General features: G+C 46.5%; 3 protein-coding genes across 8 annotated transcripts in view; 2 read left to right on the plus strand and 1 right to left on the minus strand.

Moving 5' to 3' along the window:
• LOC133632726 (synphilin-1-like) overlaps nucleotides 1–2,429 on the plus strand; it is a 21,249-nt gene extending 18,820 nt beyond the window's left edge. The window contains exon 12 of the mRNA XM_062025347.1: nucleotides 1,088–2,429. Within this exon, the coding sequence (XP_061881331.1) occupies nucleotides 1,088–1,775 (688 nt within the window). The 3' untranslated portion in view covers nucleotides 1,776–2,429. The remainder of the gene's footprint in view (nucleotides 1–1,087) is intronic.
• Nucleotides 2,430–11,897: 9,468 nt separating this feature from the next.
• LOC133632731 (RING finger protein 214-like) lies at nucleotides 11,898–17,382 on the minus strand. 2 transcript variants are annotated; one of them, XM_062025361.1, is made up of 7 exons: nucleotides 16,923–17,382; nucleotides 16,701–16,835; nucleotides 15,112–15,347; nucleotides 14,923–15,056; nucleotides 14,641–14,869; nucleotides 14,377–14,586; nucleotides 11,898–14,314 (listed from the first exon to the last, which is right to left on the minus strand). In XM_062025361.1, the coding sequence occupies exons 2-7, from the start codon at nucleotides 16,762–16,764 to the stop codon at nucleotides 13,766–13,768; spliced, it is 1,422 nt and encodes a 473-aa protein (XP_061881345.1). In that variant the 5' UTR covers nucleotides 16,765–16,835; nucleotides 16,923–17,382; the 3' UTR covers nucleotides 11,898–13,765. The 2 variants fall into 2 exon arrangements, with proteins under 2 accessions (XP_061881345.1, XP_061881346.1); XM_062025362.1 differs by lacking the exon at nucleotides 16,923–17,382 and having other exon boundaries at nucleotides 16,701–16,912.
• LOC133632723 (sorting nexin-2-like) overlaps nucleotides 17,380–25,000 on the plus strand; it is a 32,850-nt gene continuing 25,229 nt past the window's right edge. For 2 of the 5 annotated variants that reach the window (XM_062025345.1, XM_062025346.1), the window contains exons 1-2: nucleotides 17,401–17,629; nucleotides 20,706–20,796. In XM_062025345.1, coding sequence (XP_061881329.1) covers nucleotides 17,417–17,629; nucleotides 20,706–20,796 — 304 coding nt within the window. In that variant the 5' untranslated portion in view covers nucleotides 17,401–17,416. Of the gene's footprint in view, nucleotides 17,630–20,705; nucleotides 20,797–25,000 lie in introns of all 5 variants that reach the window. The other 3 variants (XM_062025342.1, XM_062025343.1, XM_062025344.1) reach the window with 3 other exon arrangements.

A 25,000-nucleotide genomic window follows, 5' to 3' on the forward strand; every position in this document is an offset into this window, starting at 1 on the left:
ACTCAAACACACACACACACTCAGACACACGCACACACACACTCAGACACACACACACACACACACAGACACACACACACACACAGACTCAGACACACACACACACACACACAGACTCAGACACACACACACACACACACACAGACTCAGACACACACACACAGACTCAGACACACACACACACACACTCAGACACACACACACACACCCACACACACACACACACAGACTCAGACACACACACACACACACAGACTCAGACACACACACACACACACAGACTCAGACACACACACAAACACACACACACACACACATAGACTCAGACACACATACACACACAGACTCAGACACACACACACACACACACATAGACTCAGACACACATACACACACAGACTCAGACACACACACGCACACACACACACACACACAGACTCAGACACACACACACACACACAGACTCAGACACACACACACACACAGACTCAGACACACACACACACACACACACACAGACTCAGACACACACACACAGACACACACACACACACACAGACTCAGACACACACACACACACACAAACTCAGACACACACACACACACAGACTCAGACACACACACACAGACTCAGACACACACACACAGACTCAGACACACACACACACACACACAAACTCAGACACACACACACACAGACTCAGACACACACACACAGACTCAGACACACACACACAGACTCAGACACACACAGACTCAGACACACACACACACACACAAACTCAGACACACACACACACACAGACTCAGACACACACAGACTCAGACACACACACACACACACAAACTCAGACACACACACACACACAGACTCAGACACACACACACAGACTCAGACACACACACACACACACACACACACAAACTCAGACACACACACACACACAGACTCAGACACACACACACAGACTCAGACACACACACACAGACTCAGACACACACACACACACAGACTCAGACACACACACACAGACTCAGACACACACACACACACAATACTTTGTAATGCAGAGTTGTGTATTTCCAGCGGGGGTCAGCAGCACCCGGTGGAGGCGTGGCCAGAGATGACGCTGACGGCGGAGGGGACGCCCGCCGACGGCCTGTGGTTGGTCCGTCAGGGAGGGGCGGGGCCGGACACCGTGCCCCGTCATATGGCGCCTCCCACTGCGAGTAGGGACGGCCCCCGTGGGAGTGCCATGGCGGAGAAGCGGGCCCGCCTCCAGCAGATCATGCAGCGCTCACTCAGTGAGTCCGACTCAGACGCCTGTCTGCCGGAAGCCCCGCCCACTCACGCCTCGCGACCCGACAGGCCCACCCACCTGCCCATCGCAGATGAGCACCTGCAGCTGGTGACGACCGCCCTAAGCCCCTCCCCCACCTCCAGCGACCCCGAGGCCACGGACACCCCGGGCGAGGCGGACGGCGGCCCCAAAGCGGCCACCAGCCCCAAAAGCGCCCTCAAGTCCCCGTCGTCCCGCAGGAAGACGGCGCACAACCTGAAGCTGCGGGTCACCTTTGACGAGCACGTGCAGCGCAGCCAGGAGGCGGAGCCTAGCAGAGGCAAGGACAGGACGCCCCCGGCAAGCTGGGACGCCAAGCGGCCTTTCGGGGCCTTCCGATCCATCATGGAGAGTCTCAGCGGCAACACCAACTCTCCTGCCAGGAGGGCGGAGGGCGGGGCCTCCAAGGCCAAGACCAGGAGCAGCCATGTTTGATCACGTGACCTCCGTGTTTGATCACGTGACCTCCGTGTTTGATCACGTGACCTCCACGTTTGATCACGTGACCTCCATGTTTGATCACGTGACCTCCATGTTTGATCACGTGACCTCCACGTTTGATCACGTGACCTCCATGTTTGATCACGTGACCTCCATGTTTGATCACGTGACCTCCATGTTTGATCACGTGACCTCTGCTTGATCTCTATTGACACAGCACAAGTAAGTCATGTGACCTGACAGGAAGCAGGGGTGTCCAAAGTTGATGACATCATAGAGGTGGATGTCAACTCATGAATAATAATCATGGACTTATGTTTCACACTTTTAGGACTAGGAGCCTTTTGGGGCCCCCGGGGAGCTTTGTAGCATTGACCTTTAACTTCACTTCCAATGACCTTTAACTTCACTTCCAATGACCTTTAACTTCACTCCCGATGACCTTTACTTATAATGACAACACACAACACCCCATAATGACAACACACAACACACCATAATGACAACACCCCATAATGACAACACACAACACCCCATAATGACAACACCCCATAATGACAACACACAACACCCCATAATGACAACACACAACACCCCATAATGACAACACCCCATAATGACAACACACAACACCCCATAATGACAACACCCCATAATGACAACACACAACACCCCATAATGACAACACCCCATAATGACAACACACAACACCCCATAATGACAACACCCCATAATGACAACACCCCATAATGACAACACACAACACCCCATAATGACAACACCCCATAATGACAACACACAACACCCCATAATGACAACACCCCATAATGACAACACACAACACCCCATAATGACAACACCCCATAATGACAACACACAACACCCCATAATGACAACACACAACACCCCATAATGACAACACCCCATAATGACAACGCACAACACCCCATAATGACAACACACAACACCCCATAATGACAACACACAACACCCCATAATGACAACCTTAAATCTTGCAAATGTATGAAAAAGAACAAGAGAAATATGAATGCAGCAATGCACAGAGACATCCTGGGTGACTATTTTGCTTTTGTTATCAACTTCCTGTCCTGCGCTTGTCAGAATGTAAAGTTAAAGTACCAATGTGGTGAAATGATTCTCTGCATTTGACCCATCACCCTTGTTCACCCCCTGGGAGGTGAGGGGAGCAGTGAGCAGCAGCAGTGGCTGCGCCCAGGAATCATTTTTTGGTGATTTAACCCCCCAATTCCAAACCTTGATGCTGAGTGCCAAGCAGGGAGGTAATGGCTCCCATTTTTATAGTCTCTGAACTCAGGACCTAGCTATGTCAGGGCGGACACTCTAACCACTAGACCACTGCGCTGGTTTCCAGTCTGTGTTTTAAAGCACTTTTACATTCTCTTCCATGAACTACAGTAGTTGTACTTAGTTGCACCCGGGTTCTTCCATGAACTACAGTAGTTGTACTTAGTTGCACCCAGGTTCTTCCATGAACTACAGTAGTTCTACTTAGTTGCACCCGGGTTCTTCCATGAACTACAGTAGTTCTACTTAGTTGCACCCGGGTTCTTCCATGAACTACAGTAGTTCTACTTAGTTGCACCCGGGTTCTTCCATGAACTACAGTAGTTCTACTTAGTTGCACCCGGGTTCTTTCATGAACTACAGTAGTTCTACTTAGTTGCACCCGGGTTCCTCCATGAACTACAGTAGTTCTACTTAGTTGCACCCGGGTTCTTCCATGAACTACAGTAGTTCTACTTAGTTGCACCCGGGTTCTTCCATGAACTACAGTAGTTCTACTTAGTTGCACCCGGGTTCTTCCATGAACTACAGTAGTTCTACTTAGTTGCACCCGGGTTCTTCCATGAACTACAGTAGTTGTACTTAGTTGCACCCGGGTTCCTCCATGAACTACAGTAGTTGTACTTAGTTGCACCCGGGTTCTTCCATGAACTACAGTAGTTCTACTTAGTTGCACCCGGGTTCTTCCATGAACTACAGTAGTTCTACTTAGTTGCACCCGGGTTCTTCCATGAACTACAGTAGTTCTACTTAGTTGCACCCGGGTTCTTCCATGAACTACAGTAGTTCCACTTAGTTGCACCCGGGTTCTTCCATGAACTACAGTAGTTCTACTTAGTTGCACCCGGGTTCTTCCATGAACTACAGTAGTTGTACTTAGTTGCACCCGGGTTCTTCCATGAACTACAGTAGTTGTACTTAGTTGCACCCGGGTTCTTCCATGAACTACAGTAGTTCTACTTAGTTGCACCCGGGTTCTTTCATGAACTACAGTAGTTCTACTTAGTTGCACCCGGGTTCCTCCATGAACTACAGTAGTTCTACTTAGTTGCACCCGGGTTCTTCCATGAACTACAGTAGTTCTACTTAGTTGCACCCGGGTTCTTCCATGAACTACAGTAGTTCTACTTAGTTGCACCCGGGTTCTTCCATGAACTACAGTAGTTGTACTTAGTTGCACCCGGGTTCTTCCATGAACTACAGTAGTTGTACTTAGTTGCACCCGGGTTCTTCCATGAACTACAGTAGTTGTACTTAGTTGCACCCGGGTTCTTCCATGAACTACAGTAGTTGTACTTAGTTGCACCCGGGTTCTTCCATGAACTACAGTAGTTCTACTTAGTTGCACCCGGGTTCTTCCATGAACTACAGTAGTTGTACTTAGTTGCACCCGGGTTCTTCCATGAACTACAGTAGTTGTACTTAGTTGCACCCGGGTTCTTCCATGAACTACAGTAGTTCTACTTAGTTGCACCCGGGTTCTTCCATGAACTACAGTAGTTCTACTTAGTTGCACCCGGGTTCTTCCATGAACTACAGTAGTTCTACTTAGTTGCACCCGGGTTCTTCCATGAACTACAGTAGTTCTACTTAGTTGCACCCGGGTTCTTTCATGAACTACAGTAGTTCTACTTAGTTGCACCCGGGTTCCTCCATGAACTACAGTAGTTCTACTTAGTTGCACCCGGGTTCTTCCATGAACTACAGTAGTTCTACTTAGTTGCACCCGGGTTCTTCCATGAACTACAGTAGTTCTACTTAGTTGCACCCGGGTTCTTCCATGAACTACAGTAGTTCTACTTAGTTGCACCCGGGTTCTTCCATGAACTACAGTAGTTGTACTTAGTTGCACCCGGGTTCCTCCATGAACTACAGTAGTTGTACTTAGTTGCACCCGGGTTCTTCCATGAACTACAGTAGTTCTACTTAGTTGCACCCGGGTTCTTCCATGAACTACAGTAGTTCTACTTAGTTGCACCCGGGTTCTTCCATGAACTACAGTAGTTCTACTTAGTTGCACCCGGGTTCTTCCATGAACTACAGTAGTTCCACTTAGTTGCACCCGGGTTCTTCCATGAACTACAGTAGTTCTACTTAGTTGCACCCGGGTTCTTCCATGAACTACAGTAGTTGTACTTAGTTGCACCCGGGTTCTTCCATGAACTACAGTAGTTGTACTTAGTTGCACCCGGGTTCTTCCATGAACTACAGTAGTTCTACTTAGTTGCACCCGGGTTCTTCCATGAACTACAGTAGTTCTACTTAGTTGCACCCGGGTTCTTTCATGAACTACAGTAGTTCTACTTAGTTGCACCCGGGTTCCTCCATGAACTACAGTAGTTCTACTTAGTTGCACCCGGGTTCTTCCATGAACTACAGTAGTTCTACTTAGTTGCACCCGGGTTCTTCCATGAACTACAGTAGTTCTACTTAGTTGCACCCGGGTTCTTCCATGAACTACAGTAGTTGTACTTAGTTGCACCCGGGTTCCTCCATGAACTACAGTAGTTGTACTTAGTTGCACCCGGGTTCTTCCATGAACTACAGTAGTTCTACTTAGTTGCACCCGGGTTCTTCCATGAACTACAGTAGTTCTACTTAGTTGCACCCGGGTTCTTCCATGAACTACAGTAGTTCTACTTAGTTGCACCCGGGTTCTTCCATGAACTACAGTAGTTCCACTTAGTTGCACCCGGGTTCTTCCATGAACTACAGTAGTTCCACTTAGTTGCACCCGGGTTCTTCCATGAACTACAGTAGTTCTACTTAGTTGCACCCGGGTTCTTCCATGAACTACAGTAGTTCTACTTAGTTGCACCCGGGTTCTTCCATGAACTACAGTAGTTCTACTTAGTTGCACCCGGGTTCTTCCATGAACTACAGTAGTTGTACTTAGTTGCACCCGGGTTCTTCCATGAACTACAGTAGTTGTACTTAGTTGCACCCGGGTTCTTCCATGAACTACAGTAGTTCTACTTAGTTGCACCCGGGTTCTTCCATGAACTACAGTAGTTCTACTTAGTTGCACCCGGGTTCTTTCATGAACTACAGTAGTTCTACTTAGTTGCACCCGGGTTCCTCCATGAACTACAGTAGTTCTACTTAGTTGCACCCGGGTTCTTCCATGAACTACAGTAGTTCTACTTAGTTGCACCCGGGTTCTTCCATGAACTACAGTAGTTCTACTTAGTTGCACCCGGGTTCTTCCATGAACTACAGTAGTTCTACTTAGTTGCACCCGGGTTCTTCCATGAACTACAGTAGTTGTACTTAGTTGCACCCGGGTTCCTCCATGAACTACAGTAGTTCTACTTAGTTGCACCCGGGTTCTTCCATGAACTACAGTAGTTCTACTTAGTTGCACCCGGGTTCTTCCATGAACTACAGTAGTTCTACTTAGTTGCACCCGGGTTCTTCCATGAACTACAGTAGTTCTACTTAGTTGCACCCGGGTTCTTCCATGAACTACAGTAGTTCTACTTAGTTGCACCCGGGTTCTTCCATGAACTACAGTAGTTCTACTTAGTTGCACCCGGGTTCTTCCATGAACTACAGTAGTTCTACTTAGTTGCACCCGGGTTCTTCCATGAACTACAGTAGTTGTACTTAGTTGCACCCGGGTTCTTCCATGAACTACAGTAGTTGTACTTAGTTGCACCCGGGTTCTTCCTTCTGGGCTGGTAGCCATTGAATCTACTTCCACCTAAGGCAGGTGTGCCAAAGGTGCATCAACAAAGTATTGAATCATTTCTTTCTTCTTCTTAATACATTTGCACACAAACTAAGTCATCAATAACTTGCTCACGGTCAGTACGGGTATTGTGTGTAGAATTTTGAGGACAAAATGGACTGCAATAAGATGTAAGGTAACACGGGGAGAAAGTGAAGTGTTGTACTGTACATCACAAGTTCATCTATAAATGTTATAAATAAAATACAAATATTAATATATGACTTATTTTCAATATTTCGATGACTGGAACCTTTAATGGTCACCAACATTGAGGGAGTCCTCATGCTTTACAACATTGAGGGAGTCCTCATGCTTTACAACATTGAGGGAGTCCTCATGCTTTACAACATTGAGGGAGTCCTCATGCTTTACAACATTGAGGGAGTCCTCATGCTTTACAACATTGAGGGAGTCCTCATGCTTTACAACATTGAGGGAGTCTTCATGCTTTACAACATTGAGGGAGTCCTCATGCTTTACAACATTGAGGGAGTCTTCATGCTTTACAACATTGAGGGAGTCCTCATGCTTTACAACATTGAGGGAGTCCTCATGCTTTACAACATTGAGGGAGTCCTCATGCTTTACAACATTGAGGGAGTCCTCATGCTTTACAACATTGAGGGAGTCTTCATGCTTTACAACATTGAGGGAGTCTTCATGCTTTACAACATTGAGGGAGTCCTCATGCTTTACAACATTGAGGGAGTCCTCATGCTTTACAACATTGAGGGAGTCCTCATGCTTTACAACATTGAGGGAGTCCTCATGCTTTACAACATTGAGGGAGTCCTCATGCTTTACAACATTGAGGGAGTCTTCATGCTTTACAACATTGAGGGAGTCTTCATGCTTTACAACATTGAGGGAGTCTTCATGCTTTACAACATTGAGGGAGTCTTCATGCTTTACAACATTGAGGGAGTCCTCATGCTTTACAACATTGAGGGAGTCCTCATGCTTTACAACATTGAGGGAGTCCTCATGCTTTACAACATTGAGGGAGTCCTCATGCTTTACAACATTGAGGGAGTCCTCATGCTTTACAACATTGAGGGAGTCCTCATGCTTTACAACATTGAGGGAGTCTTCGTGCTTTACAACATTGAGGGAGTCCTCGTGCTTTACAACATTGAGGGAGTCCTCGTGCTTTACAACATTGAGGGAGTCCTCGTGCTTTACAACATTGAGGGAGTCCTCGTGCTTTACAACATTGAGGGAGTCCTCATGCTTTACAACATTGAGGGAGTCCTCATGCTTTACAACATTGAGGGAGTCCTCATGCTTTACAACATTGAGGGAGTCCTCATGCTTTACAACATTGAGGGAGTCCTCATGCTTTACAACATTGAGGGAGTCCTCATGCTTTACAACATTGAGGGAGTCCTCATGCTTTACAACATTGAGGGAGTCCTCATGCTTTACAACATTGAGGGAGTCTTCATGCTTTACAACATCGAGGAAGTCCTCATGCTTTACAACATCGAGGGAGTCCTCATGCTTTACAACATCGAGGGAGTCCTCATGCTTTACAACATCGAGGGAGTCCTCATGCTTTACAACATCGAGGGAGTCCTCATGCTTTACAACATCGAGGGAGTCTTCATGCTTTACAACATTGAGGAAGTCCTCATGCTTTACAACATTGAGGGAGTCTTCATGCTTTACAACATTGAGGGAGTCCTCATGCTTTACAACATTGAGGGAGTCCTCATGCTTTACAACATTGAGGGAGTCCTCATGCTTTACAACATTGAGGGAGTCCTCATGCTTTACAACATTGAGGGAGTCCTCATGCTTTACAACATTGAGGGAGTCCTCATGCTTTACAACATTGAGGGAGTCCTCATGCTTTACAACATTGAGGGAGTCCTCATGCTTTACAACATTGAGGGAGTCCTCGTGCTTTACAACATTGAGGGAGTCCTCGTGCTTTACAACATTGAGGGAGTCCTCGTGCTTTACAACATTGAGGGAGTCCTCGTGCTTTACAACATTGAGGGAGTCCTCGTGCTTTACAACATTGAGGGAGTCCTCGTGCTTTACAACATTGAGGGAGTCCTCGTGCTTTACAACATTGAGGGAGTCCTCGTGCTTTACAACATTGAGGGAGTCCTCATGCTTTACAACATTGAGGGAGTCCTCATGCTTTACAACATTGAGGGAGTCCTCATGCTTTACAACATTGAGGGAGTCCTCATGCTTTACAACATTGAGGGAGTCCTCATGCTTTACAACATTGAGGGAGTCCTCATGCTTTACAACATTGAGGGAGTCCTCATGCTTTACAACATTGAGGGAGTCCTCATGCTTTACAACATTGAGGGAGTCCTCATGCTTTACAACATTGAGGGAGTCCTCATGCTTTACAACATTGAGGGAGTCCTCATGCTTTACAACATTGAGGGAGTCCTCATGCTTTACAACATTGAGGGAGTCTTCATGCTTTACAACATTGAGGGAGTCCTCATGCTTTACAACATTGAGGGAGTCTTCATGCTTTACAACATTGAGGGAGTCCTCATGCTTTACAACATTGAGGGAGTCCTCATGCTTTACAACATTGAGGGAGTCTTCATGCTTTACAACATTGAGGAAGTCCTCATGCTTTACAACATTGAGGGAGTCCTCATGCTTTACAACATCGAGGGAGTCCTCATGCTTTACAACATCGAGGGAGTCCTCATGCTTTACAACATCGAGGGAGTCCTCATGCTTTACAACATCGAGGGAGTCCTCATGCTTTACAACATTGAGGGAGTCTTCATGCTTTACAACATTGAGGAAGTCCTCATGCTTTACAACATTGAGGGAGTCTTCATGCTTTACAACATTGAGGGAGTCCTCATGCTTTACAACATTGAGGGAGTCCTCATGCTTTACAACATTGAGGGAGTCTTCATGCTTTACAACATTGAGGGAGTCCTCATGCTTTACAACATTGAGGGAGTCCTCATGCTTTACAACATTGAGGGAGTCCTCATGCTTTACAACATTGAGGGAGTCCTCATGCTTTACAACATTGAGGGAGTCCTCATGCTTTACAACATTGAGGGAGTCCTCATGCTTTACAACATTGAGGGAGTCCTCATGCTTTACAACATTGAGGGAGTCCTCGTGCTTTACAACATTGAGGGAGTCCTCGTGCTTTACAACATTGAGGGAGTCCTCGTGCTTTACAACATTGAGGGAGTCCTCGTGCTTTACAACATTGAGGGAGTCCTCGTGCTTTACAACATTGAGGGAGTCCTCGTGCTTTACAACATTGAGGGAGTCCTCGTGCTTTACAACATTGAGGGAGTCCTCGTGCTTTACAACATTGAGGGAGTCCTCGTGCTTTACAACATTGAGGGAGTCCTCATGCTTTACAACATTGAGGGAGTCCTCATGCTTTACAACATTGAGGGAGTCCTCATGCTTTACAACATTGAGGGAGTCCTCATGCTTTACAACATTGAGGGAGTCCTCATGCTTTACAACATTGAGGGAGTCCTCATGCTTTACAACATTGAGGGAGTCCTCATGCTTTACAACATTGAGGGAGTCCTCATGCTTTACAACATTGAGGGAGTCCTCATGCTTTACAACATTGAGGGAGTCTTCATGCTTTACAACATTGAGGGAGTCCTCATGCTTTACAACATTGAGGGAGTCTTCATGCTTTACAACATTGAGGGAGTCTTCATGCTTTACAACATTGAGGGAGTCCTCATGCTTTACAACATTGAGGGAGTCCTCGTGCTTTACAACATTGAGGGAGTCCTCGTGCTTTACAACATTGAGGGAGTCCTCGTGCTTTACAACATTGAGGGAGTCCTCGTGCTTTACAACATTGAGGGAGTCCTCGTGCTTTACAACATTGAGGGAGTCCTCGTGCTTTACAACATTGAGGGAGTCCTCGTGCTTTACAACATTGAGGGAGTCCTCGTGCTTTACAACATTGAGGGAGTCCTCGTGCTTTACAACATTGAGGGAGTCCTCATGCTTTACAACATTGAGGGAGTCCTCATGCTTTACAACATTGAGGGAGTCCTCATGCTTTACAACATTGAGGGAGTCCTCATGCTTTACAACATTGAGGGAGTCCTCATGCTTTACAACATTGAGGGAGTCCTCATGCTTTACAACATTGAGGGAGTCCTCATGCTTTACAACATTGAGGGAGTCTTCATGCTTTACAACATTGAGGGAGTCCTCATGCTTTACAACATTGAGGGAGTCTTCATGCTTTACAACATTGAGGGAGTCTTCATGCTTTACAACATTGAGGGAGTCCTCATGCTTTACAACATCCCTCAGGGGGAGAAGTTTGGACACCCCTGACGTAAATGCAATAAATGATCTTATTTAACTTCTGTAATGTCTCTCCATCTTGTGCAGGCTATTGTTAGCAGCAAGCTAAGCATTGTTGGCAGCAAGCTAAGCATTGTTAGCAGCAAGCTAAGCATTGTTGGCAGCAAGCTAAGCATTGTTGGCAGCAAGCTAAGCATTGTTAGCAGCAAGCTAAGCATTGTTAGCAGCAAGCTAAGCATTGTTAGCAGCAAGCTAAGCATTGTTAGCAGCAAGCTAAGCATTGTTAGCAGCAAGCTAAGCATTGTTAGCAGCAAGTTAAGCATTGTTAGCAGCAAGTTAAGCATTGTTGGCAGCAAGCTAAGCATTGTTAGCAGCAAGTTAAGCATTGTTAGCAGCAAGCTAAGCATTGTTAGCAGCAAGCTAAGCATTGTTAGCAGCAAGCTAAGCATTGTTAGCAGCAAGCTAAGCATTCAGTCAAAGGTATATTTGTCCAGAGCTGAGCAATGTTGAGAAGATGCTGGCGTGGTCACGAGGGAGCGCACTAATAAAGCACAATGTGGTTTAAGGTTGTGAAAAAGGTCCACTTAGCAGACTGGATTGATGAGGTCTGACGGCCGCCCGGCCTAATGGGCCTGGTCCTAATGGCCGCCCTCCATCATGTGCAACATGAGCTAGCAGCCGCACTATTAGCTAAACAAGCATGGCCGACTTCTCTACATGAACACCTGTGGGAATAGCCTGATGAATCACACCTTTAAGGGCTGGGGGGGGGGCGGGGCTTAGCGGGCACACGTCTGAGATGAGCTTTGACAGCTATGGATTTTTATGTCTGTTATTTATGTGCTGCTTTCACGCAGTCCATCACTTTTAATTGGCGGGGGCACTTCCTGGCCCGTCAACAACAGGAATTGACGCTCCTCCAAAACAGCCATTGACCTCCGACACGCCTCGTGGACCACGTGCCTTTTCCCGCCTCGTCTCGGTCGCACCTTTTATTTCCTCCTGGGACACGCTCGCGACCCCCCGCAAAATAAAGGTGACGGCCACGTGCACGGGGGGGCCGGACAAAAGGGAAACCGTCTCGAAAAAATGTATTCACATCAAAATCACGATTTTTATTTTGATTCTAAATGTTGCTAATTTGAAAGAATACACATTTAGGAAGAGGTTTTCAGCGTTGCCATGTTTCTACAACTTCCTTCTCCTTTACAAGGACAAGAAGGCGTGTCGGCGGCCATTGGAGGACAAAAGAGGAACATTTCTATCGGCCAGAAAGGAACTGTGGGAAATTAAGACGACATTTCCTGCAACTATTGACCTTCCACCAACCTCATGTAGCACACATTGTTGTACTACATCATTTACTAACATTATTATCATGGCAAAGGACAAAACATGCATGCAAATAATTCACATTTCTCTATCCTTTAGCCACGCCCCCTCAGCTAATACACTTCCAGTGTTGTTTACGTGCGCCAGGCCAACAACATAATACACGCTCTACGAGCACGACAAATGTCATTATTAGCACAGTACAAATGTCATTATTAGCACAGTAGAAATGTCATTATTAGCACAGTAGAAATGTCATTATTAGCACAGTAGAAATGTCATTATTAGCACAGTAGAAATGTCATTATTAGCACAGTAGAAAGCCATCAACTGTGTGGCTCGAAGACAACAACAGCGAGTATCTTCAGCTGAGGTGAGCCTTCAACACATTTTTTTAATGTGTTGACAATATGAACGTGCATCGTGTCTTTACTGTACTCAGCCACAGAAGTACACTACCGTTCAAAAGTTTGGGGTCACCCAAACAATTTAGTGTTCGAGCCTTCATTTCTAAGAAGAAGAATAGACTGTCGAGTTTCAGATAAAAGTTCTCTTTTTCTGGCCATTTTGAGTGTTTAATTGAGCCCACAAATGTGATGCTCCAGAAACTCAATCTGCTCAAAAGGTCAGTTTTGTAGCTTCTGTAAGGAGCTAAAGTGTTTTCAGATGTGTGAACATGATTGCACAAGGGTTTTCTAATCATCAATTAGCCTTCTGAGCCAATGAGCAAACACATTGTACCATTAGAACACTGGAGTGATAGTTGCTGGAAATGGGCCTCTATACACCTATGTAGATATTGCACCAAAAAGCAGACATTTGCAGCTAGAATAGTCATTTAGCACATTAGCAATGTATAGAGTGTATTTCTGTAAAGTTAAGACTAGTTTAAAGTTATCTTCATTGAAAAGTACAGTGCTTTTCCTTCAAAAATAAGGACATTTACATGTGACCCCAAACTTTTGAACGCTAGTGTATGTTGACAATATGAACGTGCATCGTGTCTCTACTGTACTCAGCCACAGAAGTATGTGTATTGGTAGACTTCCGGTCGGATGGGTTTACACGGGCCACATTTCTGGTGTTGCCCGGGGAAACCACAGACTGAATGACGTTGACAAATCCGGCAAAGAGTTAAGTCCATCTATTGACGCTATAATGTTTCATGAAAAAGTGATATTTTGAGGCAAAACTGAAACGTGACTTGAGGTTTGGGCAGCTGAGCTGGACGCCAAGAAGACAGTTGAGCTGTTGGACTTCAGTCCAAAAGTAGATTTGATTGAAAAAGGAGACCAAAGGTTCACTTGGCGGGGCAGAAAGGACAGGACTTGTTAGGACTAGACTGCAGCCAGATGCGTATGCAGTCCTGATGGATGGCGTGGGAACAGCTCAGCGGGTGGCGGCTCTCGGGGTCCACGGCGTTCTGGCACATGAGGCACAGCTGGCTGGCTGGCGGCGGCGGCCTGGAGGGGAAGGCGTCCCCCTGGGCCAGCTTGAGGCCCACCTGCTCGGCCACCTGGTCCACGGACATCCCGGCCAGAGTCCCCCGGGCGCTCTTCACCTGCTGCAGCAGCAGCGTCAGCTGGTTCCTGCTGCACTGCGGGAAGCGGGCCCCCAGCCGGTCCAGCACCTTCTCCAGGGGGCCGGAGGGCGGCGGAGGCGGCGGCAACCTGGCAGGAGCTCTGACGTAGGGGGGGTAGGGCGGCGGGGGCATGGCGTGGCGCGGCAGGTAGTGCGGGGGCGGTTGGAAGTATTGGGGGTGGTAGTGAGGCGGGGGCTGGAAGTAGTTGGGTCTGGGTGGGGGGGCAGGAAGCAGCGAGTTCATCATCTGTCTGAACTTGAGGTCGGCCTGCGAGACGAAGGACAAGTGGTCAGCGCTGCGTTGGGATTGAAAAGTGGGCGGGGCCATACCGTGGGCACGTGCGGCAGTGCGGCCACGTTGATCCTGGGCAGGGACTCCAGGTCGCGGCCCTGCTGGAGCAGCTGCAGGACCTCCTGGAAGCGGCGCTGCAGCTCGGCCTGGTTCCTGCGCACGGCCGCCTCCTTGCCGGCCCAGGTGGGCTTCTCCTGCTGGTACTGCTGCGGGAAGACCCTCTGCAGCACGCTCAGGTACTGCGCCACCTGCAACACAGCAGCGGTCAGCGCCACACCTCTCCACCAGGGGGAGGAGCTAACCTCGGCCAGCCAGGCCTTGATGCGCCCCATGGCCACGTCCCGCTGCATCTCCACGGCGGCGAGCTCGTCCTGCCCGGCGCTCTTCTCCGCCTCCCTGGTCTCCTTGGCCACCTGCTGCACCTCCTTCCTCAGCACCTCCAGCTCCTCCTGCCAGCGCCGCTGCTCCTCGCGCTGCTCCTCCGTCAGCGCCGCCAGCTTGCCGTCGCTCTGCCGCAGCTCCTGGGCCAGCCTGGTGGGCGGAGTCAGACGACGAAGGTGTCTGAGCAAAGAAAAAGACCTCACCTGCTCCTCTCCTCCTCGGCGCGGCTCCTCTCCGACGTCATCTCCTGCTTCTTGGACAGGAAGTTCTTCCTGCTGCTCTTGGCGTTGTTGAGCTGCAGCTTCACTCGCAGCGACTCCAGTTTCTCCAGCAGGACCTGCAGCACTCGCAGGTTAACAGCCAGGACAGCAAAACGCCGCCACAGATGTCACCTGATGCTGGCGGGTGGTCTGCAACTTCTTCTTCTGCAGCTGCTGCGTCCGCTCGCCTCGCTCGCCCTCGTCCTGTTCCCGCGACTTCATCATCTCACTGTGCTCCTTGGCCAGGACGTCGCTGTACGCAAACATGGCCGCCACCTGCGCCTCCCAGTCCACGTCCGTGTTGACGCCGCCGTCGCCCGTGCTGGCGTGCATCACCTCCTCCGTCTGCATGGACTTGTCCTGCACGTCTGTGGGGGATTTCACACTTTCAATAAAGCATGTGGATTCTTTTTAAACTAACCAATCAAAGACTTGCACCAAGTTTGACTAGTACTCTCTAATTGCACCAAGTTTGACTAGTACTCTCTAATTGCACCAAGTTTGACTAGTACTCTCTAATTTCACCAAGTTTGACTAGTACTCTCTAATTGCACCAAGTTTGACTAGTACTCTCTAATTTCACCACCAAGTTTGACTAGTACTCTCTAATTGCAGCAAGTTTGACTAGTACTCTCTAATTGCACCACCAAGTTTGACTAGTACTCTCTGATTGCACCACCAAGTTTGACTAGTACTCACTAATTGCACCAAGTTTGACTAGTACTCACTAATTGCACCAAGTTTGACTAGTACTCTCTGATTGCACCACCAAGTTTGACTAGTACTCTCTAATTGCACCACCAAGTTTGACTAGTACTCACTAATTGCACCAAGTTTGACTAGTACTCTCTAATTGCACCACCAAGTTTGACTAGTACTCTCTAATTGCACCACCAAGTTTGACTAGTACTCTCTAATTTCACCAAGTTTGACTAGTACTCTCTAATTGCACCACCAAGTTTGACTAGTACTCTCTAATTGCAGCAAGTTTGACTAGTACTCTCTAATTGCACCACCAAGTTTGACTAGTACTCTCTAATTGCACCAAGTTTTACTAGTACTCTCTAATTTCACCAAGTTTGACTAGTACTCTCTAATTGCACCAAGTTTGACTAGTACTCTCTAATTGCACCACCAAGTTTGACTAGTACTCTCTAATTGCAGCAAGTTTGACTAGTACTCTCTAATTGCACCACCAAGTTTGACTAGTACTCTCTAATTTCACCAAGTTTGACTAGTACTCTCTAATTGCAGCAAGTTTGACTAGTACTCTCTAATTGCACCACCAAGTTTGACTAGTACTCTCTAATTGCACCAAGTTTTACTAGTACTCTCTAATTTCACCAAGTTTGACTAGTACTCTCTAATTGCACCACCAAGGATGACTAGTACTCTCTAATTGCACCACCAAGTTTGACTAGTACTCTCTAATTTCACCAAGTTTGACTAGTACTCTCTAATTGCAGCAAGTTTGACTAGTACTCTCTAATTGCACCACCAAGTTTGACTAGTACTCTCTAATTGCACCACCAAGTTTGACTAGTACTCTTTAAAGTCAAATAAACAAGCATCATGTTTACACATCAGCTACAACATGATTTCAAAAAGTGGTCTGTAATCATCAACATAATCATAACACACGCAACTCTTGGTTACAGTGTCGGTGACGTCACAGAGGTGGTTATAATACTTATTTACATTATAATACTATAATAGTTTACCTCTCATGGTTACATTTGATAAGACCGCAGCAAACTCCTCCATTGTCTTCATGTTAGCATCCATGCTAACGGAGCTAACCGTGCAGTCACACCGGAAGTCAGCGCCGCACTTTCAGGTCCATGTGAGCGTCGCTCCTTTTAAAGCAACATTGTGACATCTTTTAAAAACAACATTGTGACACAACGTGGAGATGCTAATATAACTTATTTTTACGGACTTGCCTCTTTGTGATGTTAAGTTCCTGTTATAAGCTGTTATACAGTATATGCCCTGAGCTCTTATTCTGAAGGCGCGGAGAGCGGAAGTGGTGACACGTTGTGGTGGAGCGGAGTTTTGAAAAGAAAGGAAATAAAGTGGTCCTCGTGTAAAACTGGAGCCTCCGTGTTTGTTATTTTGTACTATTATACAGTATAGGCGATATATATATATAAACCCTCGGTTACACTAAGTTTAACAGCGTGGAAATGGCGAGAACGCTAGGATACGAAGATCGTCTATTGTCACCGTTCAACGAAAAACACCTTATTGCGCTTGCGTCTTTTTCTTGTCATGAATACAATCTGTGCAGCAGGCTGAACGCATAACTTGACTTGTGCTGGTGAAATAATTGTTTTTCAATACACAAACGAGCTTTAAAGGAATTGACGTGTTTTCCAAGAAAGGCTACGAAGTGAGACCTCGACAGCGTTGCGTCTCGCTTGTGACTTCCGGTCACATGACCGCGCCGAGGCGTCACGTGACTCCTCGCCCCGCCTGGCTGCCAGGCAAGCTAGTGGACGTTAGCTCGCTAGCTTGGCCGCCCCGGAAGCACGCAGACATGGCGGACACACCCAGCCTCAGCCTCAGCCTCCCTGCGGACCAACACAGCGACTTCCAGGAGCTGGAGGACGCCGAGGACCTGTTCCCGGAGCTGGCGGGCCCTCGGGAGGTGAGGAGGCCGAGGGCAGCGGGCAGGACGGGGGGAGCCTTCAAAGGCGCCAAGCTTATGAAATAATGTCAGTGAGAGCAAAATAAAGTCATGACACAACAGTAGGAACCTTCTGTGGTTACAATGGCAATTATAATAATAATAATAATGGTTACAATCACAATAATAATAATAATGTCAGGTGACAGTCATGCAGGTGAGTATGGTGCGTTCACGGACTGCAGGAATAATGTAACGTGAACATTGATTGATTGAAACTTTTATTAGTAGTACATATTCAGCAGCACATATTCCGTACAATTGACCACTAAATGGTAACACCCCAATAAGTTTTTACACTTGTTTAAGTCGGGGTCCACTTAAATTGATTCATGATACAGATATATACTATCATATATACTATCATCATAATACAGTCATCACACAAGTTCATCATCAGAGTATATACATTGAATGGGGGGGGGGGGGGGGGGTTTAAGTTTGGTTGCTATCAGCACTTCAGTCATCAACAATTGCATCATCAGAGAAATGGACATTGAAACAGTGTAGGACTGACTTGGTAGGATATGTACAGCAAGTAGTGGACATAGAGAGAGAGATCAGTAAGTATAAGAACAAGTATCTACATTTGATTATTTACAATCCGGGGAGGTGGGATGTGGAAGGGAGGGTGTTAGTTTAGGGTTGAAGTTGCCTGGAGGTGTTCTTTTAGTGCGCTTTTGAAGGAGGATAGAGATGCCCTTTCTTTTACACCTGTTGGGAGTGCATTCCACATTGATGTGGCATAGAAGGAGAATGAGTTAAGACCTTTGTTAGATGGGAATCTGGGTTTAACGTGGTTAGTGGAGCTCCCCCTGGTGTTGTGGTTATGGCGGTCATTTACGTTAAGGAAGTAGTTTGACATGTACTTCGGTATCAGGGAGGTGTAGCGGATTTTATAGACTAGGCTCAGTGCAAGTTGTTTAACTCTGTCCTCCACCTTGAGCCAGCCCACTTTGGAGAAGTGGGTAGGAGTGAGGTGTGATCTGGGGTGGAGGTCTACAAGTAATCTGACTAGCTTGTTCTGAGATGTTTGGAGTTTAGATTTGAGGGTTTTGGAGGTGCTAGGGTACCAGGAGGTGCATGCGTAATGGAAAAAGGGTTGAATGAGAGTTCCCGCCAGAATCTTCATGGTGCTTTTGTTGACCAGAGAGGAGATTCTGTAGAGAAATCTTCTTCGTTGGTTGACCTTTTTGATGACCTTGGTTGCCATTTTATCACAGGAAAGATTAGCCTCTAGAATGGAACCTAGGTAGGTGACCTCATCTTTCCTGGTGATAACAATGTCACCCACTTTTATAGTGATGTCATTGACTTTCTTAAGGTTGATGTGGGACCCAAACAGGATGGATTCAGTTTTACCCAAGTGTATGGATAGCTTGTTGTCAGCGAGCCAGGTGCGAGTTCTACACAGCTCAGCACTGAGGATTTTCTCCACCTGTGACTTGTCCTTGTCTGATACCAGCAGGGCAGAGTCATCCGCAAACAAGAACAATTCACAGTCGCATGCTGATGACATGTGGTTTATGTATATTAGGAACAGTAAAGGTCCCAATATACTGCCTTGGGGGACTCCACAGCTCACTGAGAGGGGGGGGGACACGGTGCCGTTCACCTCTACCACCTGTTCCCTCCCCTCCAAGTAAGATTGCATCCAGCTCCATGAGGTTTTATCAAATCCGATTGCTCTGAGCTTATCCAACAGTATAGCGTGGTTAACGGTGTCAAAGACCTTCTGAAGGTCCAGCATGACCATGCCGCAGTATTTGCCCGCGTCCACCTCATGTTTGATGTGGTCGCTCACATAGAGAAGGCATGTGTCAGTGGAGTGGTTAGTTCTGAAGTCAGATAGAGAAGGCATGTGTCAGTGGAGTGGTTAGTTCTGAAGTCAGATAGAGAAGGCATGTGTCAGTGGAGTGGTTAGTTCTGAAGTCAGATAGAGAAGGCATGTGTCAGTGGAGTGGTTAGTTCTGAAGTCAGATAGAGAAGGCATGTGTCAGTGGAGTGGTTAGTTCTGAAGTCAGATAGAGAAGGCATGTGTCAGTGGAGTGGTTAGTTCTGAAGTCAGATAGAGAAGGCATGTGTCAGTGGAGTGGTTAGTTCTGAAGTCAGATAGAGAAGGCATGTGTCAGTGGAGTGGTTAGTTCTGAAGTCAGATAGAGAAGGCATGTGTCAGTGGAGTGGTTAGTTCTGAAGTCAGATAGAGAAGGCATGTGTCAGTGGAGTGGTTAGTTCTGAAGTCAGATAGAGAAGGCATGTGTCAGTGGAGTGGTTAGTTCTGAAGTCAGATAGAGAAGGCATGTGTCAGTGGAGTGGTTAGTTCTGAAGTCAGATAGAGAAGGCATGTGTCAGTGGAGTGGTTAGTTCTGAAGCCGGATAGAGAAGGCATGTGTCAGTGGAGTGGTTAGTTCTGAAGTCAGATAGAGAAGGCATGTGTCAGTGGAGTGGTTAGTTCTGAAGTCAGATAGAGAAGGCATGTGTCAGTGGAGTGGTTAGTTCTGAAGTCAGATAGAGAAGGCATGTGTCAGTGGAGTGGTTAGTTCTGAAGTCAGATAGAGAAGGCATGTGTCAGTGGAGTGGTTAGTTCTGAAGTCAGATTGGAATGTGTACATGAGTTTATTAGTGGCAAGGTAACTATCCACCTGTTCATAAACTATAAGAAAGGCAGCAACTGTGACCAACTAGTAATAGTAATGTTTACTTTGTGTAGATTGTTATTATTTTACTCAAAGTTTGATGAAATGTGCTTGTTGTTGTTGGATGAAGTGATTGACACTTTTTGTCAGGTCAGCACTTAGTTGTCCTGAGTGAGTGTCAGCAGGGAGGAAGTTTCTGTCCACTCAGCATGACCTTGGAAAACAAGAAAAAAAGTGTTGTTTTTAATGTGAAGTGTGTACTCAGGTGTGTGTGTGTGTGTGTGTGTGTGTGTGTGTGTGTGTGTGTGTGTGTGTGTCAATATGTGACAGTCACATGTCTGGGTGCCTCAGGTGGAAGTGGGCGTTTGATGCTTACCTTTTTTTCTCACTTCCTGTGTCAGGCAGACCCGGCCCGTCTGGACATCAGCACCAAGAGCAACGGGCCCAAACAGGACTCCTTCTTTGAAGACGACGCAGACGACCTGTTTGCAGGTACGCACGGGCTTGTTGACGGCCGCCATCTTGTCAGATCCTCCCTGGCGTGGGTGTTTCCATGGCCCGCTGTGATTGTCAGTGGTCAAGGAGGCCGCTACACCAGTTTTGGAGTGGATGTTCATATGCGGTGAAAGTGATTTCAACATAAAAGTATTTGTTTTAACATCATTTATTGGGAAGTGTGGGAGCAGTAGTGACATCATGCTGAATGATGGGTCTTTACTTTGGAAACAAAAGAAGACTTCACCAACGCCTCTATTACGTGTCTCAGAGGAGCAGCAACATTTGCATTTCAAAATAAGGGAAATGTGGTCAAAATACGGCATTTCTTTACATGACAATAACTCACATCTACTCAATTGTACAGCTTTTTATGCATTGAATAAGTTTCCTTGTGAGGAACCCTAAAATATCCATCCATCCATTTTCTACCGCTTATTCCCTTTGGGGTGGCGAGGGTGCTGGAGCCTATCCCAGCTACAATCAGGTGGAAGGCGGGTACACCCTAAAATATTGCCAACATTAAAAAAACCAAAACAATTTTAGATTATGGTTGAGACATTTTTCAAGATGGCTGACATCATTTCTTCCTGGATGTTACAGAAAGTATGAGAATGTGTGAGCTGCTGCCTGCTCTTCTACAAACCCCGTTTCCATATGAGTTGGGAAATGGTGTTAGATGTAAATATAAACGGAATACAATGATTTGCAAATCATTTTCAAGCCATATTCAGTTGAATATGCTACAAAGACAACATATTTCATGTTCAAACTCATAAACATTCTTTTTTTTGCAAATAATCATTAACTTAGAATTTGATGGCAGCAACACGTGACAAAGAAGTTGGGAAAGATGGCAATAAATACTGATAAAGTTGAGGAATGCTCATCAAACACTTATTTGGAACATCCCACAGGTGTGCAGGCTAATTGGGAACAGGTGGGTGCCATGATTGGCTATAAAAGTAGATTCTATAAAATGCTCAGTCATTCACAAACAAGGATGGGGCGAGGGTCACCACTTTGTCAACAGATGCCTGAGCAAATTGTTGAACAGTTTAAGAACAACCTTTCTCAAGCAGCTATTGCAAGGAATTGAGGGATTTCACCATCTACGCTCCGTAATATCATCAAAGGGTTCAGAGAATGTGGAGAAATCACTGCAGGTAAGCAGCTAAGCCTGTGACCTTCCATCCCTCAGGCTGTACTGCATCAACAAGCCACATCAGTGTGTAAAGGATATCACCACATGGGCTCAGGAACACTTCAGAAACCCACTGTCAGTAGCTACAGTTGGTCGCTACATCTGTAAGTGCAAGTTAAAACTCTCCTATGCAAGGCGAAAAACCTTTATCAACAACACCCAGAAACGCCGTCTGCTTCGCTGGGCCTGAGCTCATCTAAGATGGACTGATACAAAGTGGAAAAGTGTTCTGTGGTCTGATGAGTCCACATTTCAAATTGTTTTTGGAAACTGTGGACGTCGTGTCCTCCGAACCAAAGAGGAAAAGAACCATCCGGATTGTTATAGTCGCAAAGTGTAAAAGGCAGCATGTGTGATGGTATGGGGGTGTATTAGTGGTCAAGACATGTTCTAGGGTGAAAGTGTAAAAGGCAGCATGTGTGATGGTATGGGGGTGTATTAGTGGCCAAGACATGTTCTAGGGTGAAAGTGTAAAAGGCAGCATGTGTGATGGTATGGGGGTGTATTAGTGGCCAAGACATGTTCTAGGGTGAAAGTGTAAAAGGCAGCATGTGTGATGGTATGGGGGTGTATTAGTGGCCAAGACATGTTCTAGGGTGAAAGTGTAAAAGGCAGCATGTGTGATGGTATGGGGGTGTATTAGTGGCCAAGACATGTTCTAGGGTGAAAGTGTAAAAGGCAGCATGTGTGATGGTATGGGGGTGTATTAGTGGTCAAGACATGTTCTAGGGTGAAAGTGTAAAAGGCAGCATGTGTGATGGTATGGGGGTGTATTAGTGGCCAAGACATGTTCTAGGGTGAAAGTGTAAAAGGCAGCATGTGTGATGGTATGGGGGTGTATTAGTGGCCAAGACATGTTCTAGGGTGAAAGTGTAAAAGGCAGCATGTGTGATGGTATGGGGGTGTATTAGTGGTCAAGACATGTTCTAGGGTGAAAGTGTAAGAGGCAGCATGTGTGATGGTATGGGGGTGTATTAGTGGTCAAGACATGTTCTAGGGTGAAAGTGTAAAAGGCAGCATGTGTGATGGTATGGGGGTGTATTAGTGGTCAAGACATGTTCTAGGGTGAAAGTGTAAAAGGCAGCATGTGTGATGGTATGGGGGTGTATTAGTGGTCAAGACATGTTCTAGGGTGAAAGTGTAAAAGGCAGCATGTGTGATGGTATGGGGGTGTATTAGTGGTCAAGACATGTTCTAGGGTGAAAGTGTAAAAGGCAGCATGTGTGATGGTATGGGGGTGTATTAGTGGTCAAGACATGTTCTAGGGTGAAAGTGTAAAAGGCAGCATGTGTGATGGTATGGGGGTGTATTAGTGGTCAAGACATGTTCTAGGGTGAAAGTGTAAGAGGCAGCATGTGTGATGGTATGGGGGTGTATTAGTGGTCAAGACATGTTCTAGGGTGAAAGTGTAGAAGGCAGCATGTGTGATGGTATGGGGGTGTATTAGTGGTCAAGACATGTTCTAGGGTGAAAGTGTAAAAGGCAGCATGTGTGATGGTATGGGGGTGTATTAGTGGTCAAGACATGTTCTAGGGTGAAAGTGTAAAAGGCAGCATGTGTGATGGTATGGGGGTGTATTAGTGGTCAAGACATGTTCTAGGGTGAAAGTGTAAAAGGCAGCATGTGTGATGGTATGGGGGTGTATTAGTGGTCAAGACATGTTCTAGGGTGAAAGTGTAAAAGGCAGCATGTGTGATGGTATGGGGGTGTATTAGTGGTCAAGACATGTTCTAGGGTGAAAGTGTAAAAGGCAGCATGTGTGATGGTATGGGGGTGTATTAGTGGTCAAGACATGTTCTAGGGTGAAAGTGTAAAAGGCAGCATGTGTGATGGTATGGGGGTGTATTAGTGGTCAAGACATGTTCTAGGGTGAAAGTGTAAGAGGCAGCATGTGTGATGGTATGGGGGTGTATTAGTGGTCAAGACATGTTCTAGGGTGAAAGTGTAAAAGGCAGCATGTGTGATGGTATGGGGGTGTATTAGTGGTCAAGACATGTTCTAGGGTGAAAGTGTAAAAGGCAGCATGTGTGATGGTATGGGGGTGTATTAGTGGTCAAGACATGTTCTAGGGTGAAAGTGTAAGAGGCAGCATGTGTGATGGTATGGGGGTGTATTAGTGGTCAAGACATGTTCTAGGGTGAAAGTGTAGAAGGCAGCATGTGTGATGGTATGGGGGTGTATTAGTGGTCAAGACATGTTCTAGGGTGAAAGTGTAAAAGGCAGCATGTGTGATGGTATGGGGGTGTATTAGTGGTCAAGACATGTTCTAGGGTGAAAGTGTAAAAGGCAGCATGTGTGATGGTATGGGGGTGTATTAGTGGTCAAGACATGTTCTAGGGTGAAAGTGTAAGAGGCAGCATGTGTGATGGTATGGGGGTGTATTAGTGGTCAAGACATGTTCTAGGGTGAAAGTGTAGAAGGCAGCATGTGTGATGGTATGGGGGTGTATTAGTGGTCAAGACATGTTCTAGGGTGAAAGTGTAAGAGGCAGCATGTGTGATGGTATGGGGGTGTATTAGTGGTCAAGACATGTTCTAGGGTGAAAGTGTAAAAGGCAGCATGTGTGATGGTATGGGGGTGTATTAGTGGTCAAGACATGTTCTAGGGTGAAAGTGTAAGAGGCAGCATGTGTGATGGTATGGGGGTGTATTAGTGGTCAAGACATGTTCTAGGGTGAAAGTGTAAAAGGCAGCATGTGTGATGGTATGGGGGTGTATTAGTGGTCAAGACATGGGTAACTTACACATCTGTGAAGGCACCATTAATGCTGAAAGGTACAAACAGCTTTTGGAGCAACATATGCAACGTTACCATGGACGCCCCTGCTTATTTCAGCAAGACAATGCCAAGCCACGTGTTACATCAACGTGGCTTCATAGTAAAAGAGTGTGGGTACTAGACTGGCCTGCCTGTAGTCCAGACATTGAAAATGTGTGGCACCTGCAATAGCAGAAGGGAGACCCCCGGACTGTTGAACCACTTAAGCTGTACATCAAG

This window comes from Entelurus aequoreus, linkage group LG17 (genome assembly GCF_033978785.1).
Source record: "Entelurus aequoreus isolate RoL-2023_Sb linkage group LG17, RoL_Eaeq_v1.1, whole genome shotgun sequence".
Lineage (NCBI taxonomy): Eukaryota > Metazoa > Chordata > Actinopteri > Syngnathiformes > Syngnathidae > Entelurus > Entelurus aequoreus.

Excerpts from the sequence above, each read along its gene's own strand:
- LOC133632731 (XM_062025361.1), bottom strand. The coding sequence starts at position 16,764 with ATGGATGCTAACATGAAGACAATGGAGGAGTTTGCTGCGGTCTTATCA. Across the intron at positions 14,870-14,922 it reads GCCGAGGAGGAGAGGAGCAG|GCTGGCCCAGGAGCTGCGGC; the intron begins GTGAGGTCTTTT and ends TCCGCCCACCAG. Across the intron at positions 14,315-14,376 it reads CACTGCCGCACGTGCCCACG|GCCGACCTCAAGTTCAGACA; the intron begins GTATGGCCCCGC and ends TTCGTCTCGCAG.